Consider the following 3,054-nt stretch of genomic DNA (forward strand, 5'->3'; position numbering starts at 1 on the left):
TGCCCAACCGACTAAGCCACCCAGGGACCCCGTATCAGCCACGTTTTTAGGGAGACACCAAGGAATCTTGTTACATCTGTCTTGGCTTAACCTTCCAGGTCATAGGAGGGATGTGAAGTCCTATCAATCTTACTCATAAGTTACAGCTCTTTCCCCCACATTTATCAAAATGCCCATGTCATTTAAGGAGTACCCATAACACCTCATGACTTAGGTACACACACTTTCTTGTTCTAGCAATCTGCAGCTGTTCCTACGGAAGCTGATGGACGTTTTGTGCTTTGGCAATATCTCAGCCCTAGGCCTGCTCCCCTGAGGCTGCTAGAAGGCTATGCTCTGCAGATGATCCCAGTCACCTACTGGGCAGAAAGCCTGTAATTCCAGGATTGCTGTCATATGTCACCACCATCAAGCAATCCCACTGATTTAGGACCTAGGATGCTAAGAACTCATTCACATTTTTAAAAACAAAACCACCTATACTCATTCATTCTATTCACCCATAGTTCAAGTAAGTCCCACATCAGTCTTGATTGCCCTTCCCCTGGGAAAAGGCAGGTAGGCCAGACTTTGAACTTGCCACAGCTGGGTCCATTCTTCTAGTGGGACGATCTGGAGCAGATAACTGGATGAGAGTCCATCTGTACAAAAGGGGGATCTGGGGCCACTGTTGATCACATATGCTGAAGCAACTTCCCAAAGAAGGGAGCTAAGGGCCTTATCCAATTGCCTGCAACATGACAGACTGGTGCTTCTTTCCTAGACAAGTCTGAAAGGGATCAACACTATTTCTGAAGACCTCACTATTAGAATTTTATTTTGATTACGGTGACCTCACTGAGCTATTTTGGAATCAAAATGTGGCTAGGTGCCTGGTTTCCCTCAGTGGCTTCACGTGGCTTTCAAAGGGAAGGAGAGGGTGGTGCTTTTGGTAAAATGGGTAATAGCGTCCAAGCCAGTAACATAATCACTCAAAGTCCAAATGAGGGATCAGTAAATACAACGTGCCTGAAAGGCAGGCCTTGAGCACATTCCTCTGGTAGACATTAACTTATTACATCAACTGTGGTTGCAAATATAAACTTTGCCCCCATCTCACCTGGCAACCATAAAAGTGGTGAATTTCAGTCTATAAAAGGAAGTGGGAACTGCCCCCGGATTTCAGGCTCCAACAGCCTCCCTGTCAAGATGTGGCATCTCAAACTCTTGGCGGTGCTCATGATCTGCTTGCTGCTGTTGGACCAGGTAAGAAGTGGGTGTACAGGGATTGTGGTGGTGTGGAGGGGTGGGTGTGGCGGGGGTGGGGGGGTGGGGAATTGTAGACCGAACTTGAGAACCAGACTCAGCCCTTGAGGAAAAGTCCCTCTGCTCTGAGTCTACAGCATCCTGGCGGTGAGCATTCTCCCAAGGTGTGCAGAAAGGGGTCACCTCTTCCACGCCTGAGCTTTACTGGTCTTTGCCCTACAGGTAGATGGCTCTCCCATGCTGGAACCGAGTTCAATGAAGAGAAGGCCACGGAGAATGACTCCATTTTGGAGAGGGGTTTCCCTCAGGCCCATCGGATCCTCTTGCAGAGATGATTCTGAGTGTATCACGAGGCTGTGCAGGTAACTCCAAAAACTTGGGAGAAGGGCAGAGGACAGAAGAGCACACACACAGATCTAAGAATAAAACTGGGAGAGGCGACTGCCTGGGCTGTAGCCGGGAGCTCCATGGAGAATCCCTCAGGACTGGAGAACCAAGAACAGCTCAACAAAGTTAGCATGAAAGGTGGTGCCTTTCCTTTCTGCAGTCTATCCTGAGGTTAGATAGAGCCAGGAGAGGAAGGAAACACAGAAGACATGTCTCTGGGCACTGCTAAACCTTTGTCTTAAAAACCACCTTTTCTTTTCCTTAAGAAAAAGACGCTGTTCCCTAAGTGTGGCCCAGGAATGACGTACACACCGGGGGAAAAGAGGACAGCATTCACCTACAACAATGCTCCATTCTATGGAATACTGATGAACTGCATTTTGGCTGGAGACACTTAAGTGAAGCAATTTTGTGTTTTTAATATTTAAAGACAGATATATGCTTTAAACTGGTCTCCGTTTCTTCTTAGAATGTTATGTAGATAAGCTTAACTAAACTTGTCAATTTAGAGTTTATTTTTCTATGTATACTATTAAACGTCTCAAACTGAAATTTTCAGTCTCAAATTCAAGTTTTTGAGGGGAAAAAGGATTCATTTTGTATGCTACAGAAAAACCCCAACATTGCCTAGTAACAGACTACTCAATCTGGAAAGGACAGTGAAAGTGAACATGTAAGAAATAAAGAACACAATGGCAGGCTGCAAGAGAAAAGTTTCATAGGAGCCAGAGGATCAGCCTTGGCAAGTTCACAAGCTGTGGCCCTGGATCCCGGCCCTTTGCTCCAGGTCAGAACTCTTCAGCAAGGCCTCAGACATGGGCAGTGTCAGCACTTACTGCCCGATGATGGGCCCAAGTCTGTCTATGACTGAAAAGGAGGCAGAACTGGAAGAAGAAAATCTAGTTTAATAAAACAATAAAACCCAAGCCCCCAAGAACAGCAGAAAAGACGTTTCTGAGTTCTACTGGAGCAGGGTGAACTGTGATCTACGCAAAAGGATGCATGGCCAGCAAGTTCAGAATTTCTGTCATCAGAAAAGGAGAGCCGGACTAGGGGACCGACTCTTCAAGCAGAGAAGCAGTAGACACTAAGCTACAAAAGAGAAATTACATGAAAAGGCAGAGTAAGAGTTGAAGAAGTTTAAAGAGCACAGTGTTTATAAACTTTAATACAGAAAATCTATTTGATATTTATTAAACTTAGTTTCTCCAGCTATGGTTTGGCATTATACAAAGCATCTTAATGACACAGTAGAGTTAAAAAGATCTTTACAAATTGAAATGTGATACCCTTGTCTCCAAATATTTTAATTGCCATAAATTTGTTTAAAAATACACATTAAACGCATGTTTGACACTCTAAACTTTCTATAATCTCAATACCACAAAATACATATAATATACTATACAGATGTGGAAAAAT

General features: G+C 44.3%; 1 protein-coding gene across 1 annotated transcript; it reads left to right on the top strand.

Annotated features, from left to right (window-relative positions):
- Positions 1–48: 48 nt before the first annotated feature.
- On the top strand, positions 49–2,184 carry LEAP2 (liver enriched antimicrobial peptide 2). Its single transcript, XM_042935000.1, has 3 exons — positions 49–1,245; positions 1,468–1,607; positions 1,899–2,184. The coding sequence occupies exons 1-3, from the start codon at positions 1,189–1,191 to the stop codon at positions 1,933–1,935; spliced, it is 234 nt and encodes a 77-aa protein (XP_042790934.1). The 5' UTR covers positions 49–1,188; the 3' UTR covers positions 1,936–2,184.
- The last annotated feature ends 870 nt before the right edge of the window (positions 2,185–3,054 follow it).

This window comes from Panthera leo, chromosome A1, assembly GCF_018350215.1.
Source record: "Panthera leo isolate Ple1 chromosome A1, P.leo_Ple1_pat1.1, whole genome shotgun sequence".
Lineage (NCBI taxonomy): Eukaryota > Metazoa > Chordata > Mammalia > Carnivora > Felidae > Panthera > Panthera leo.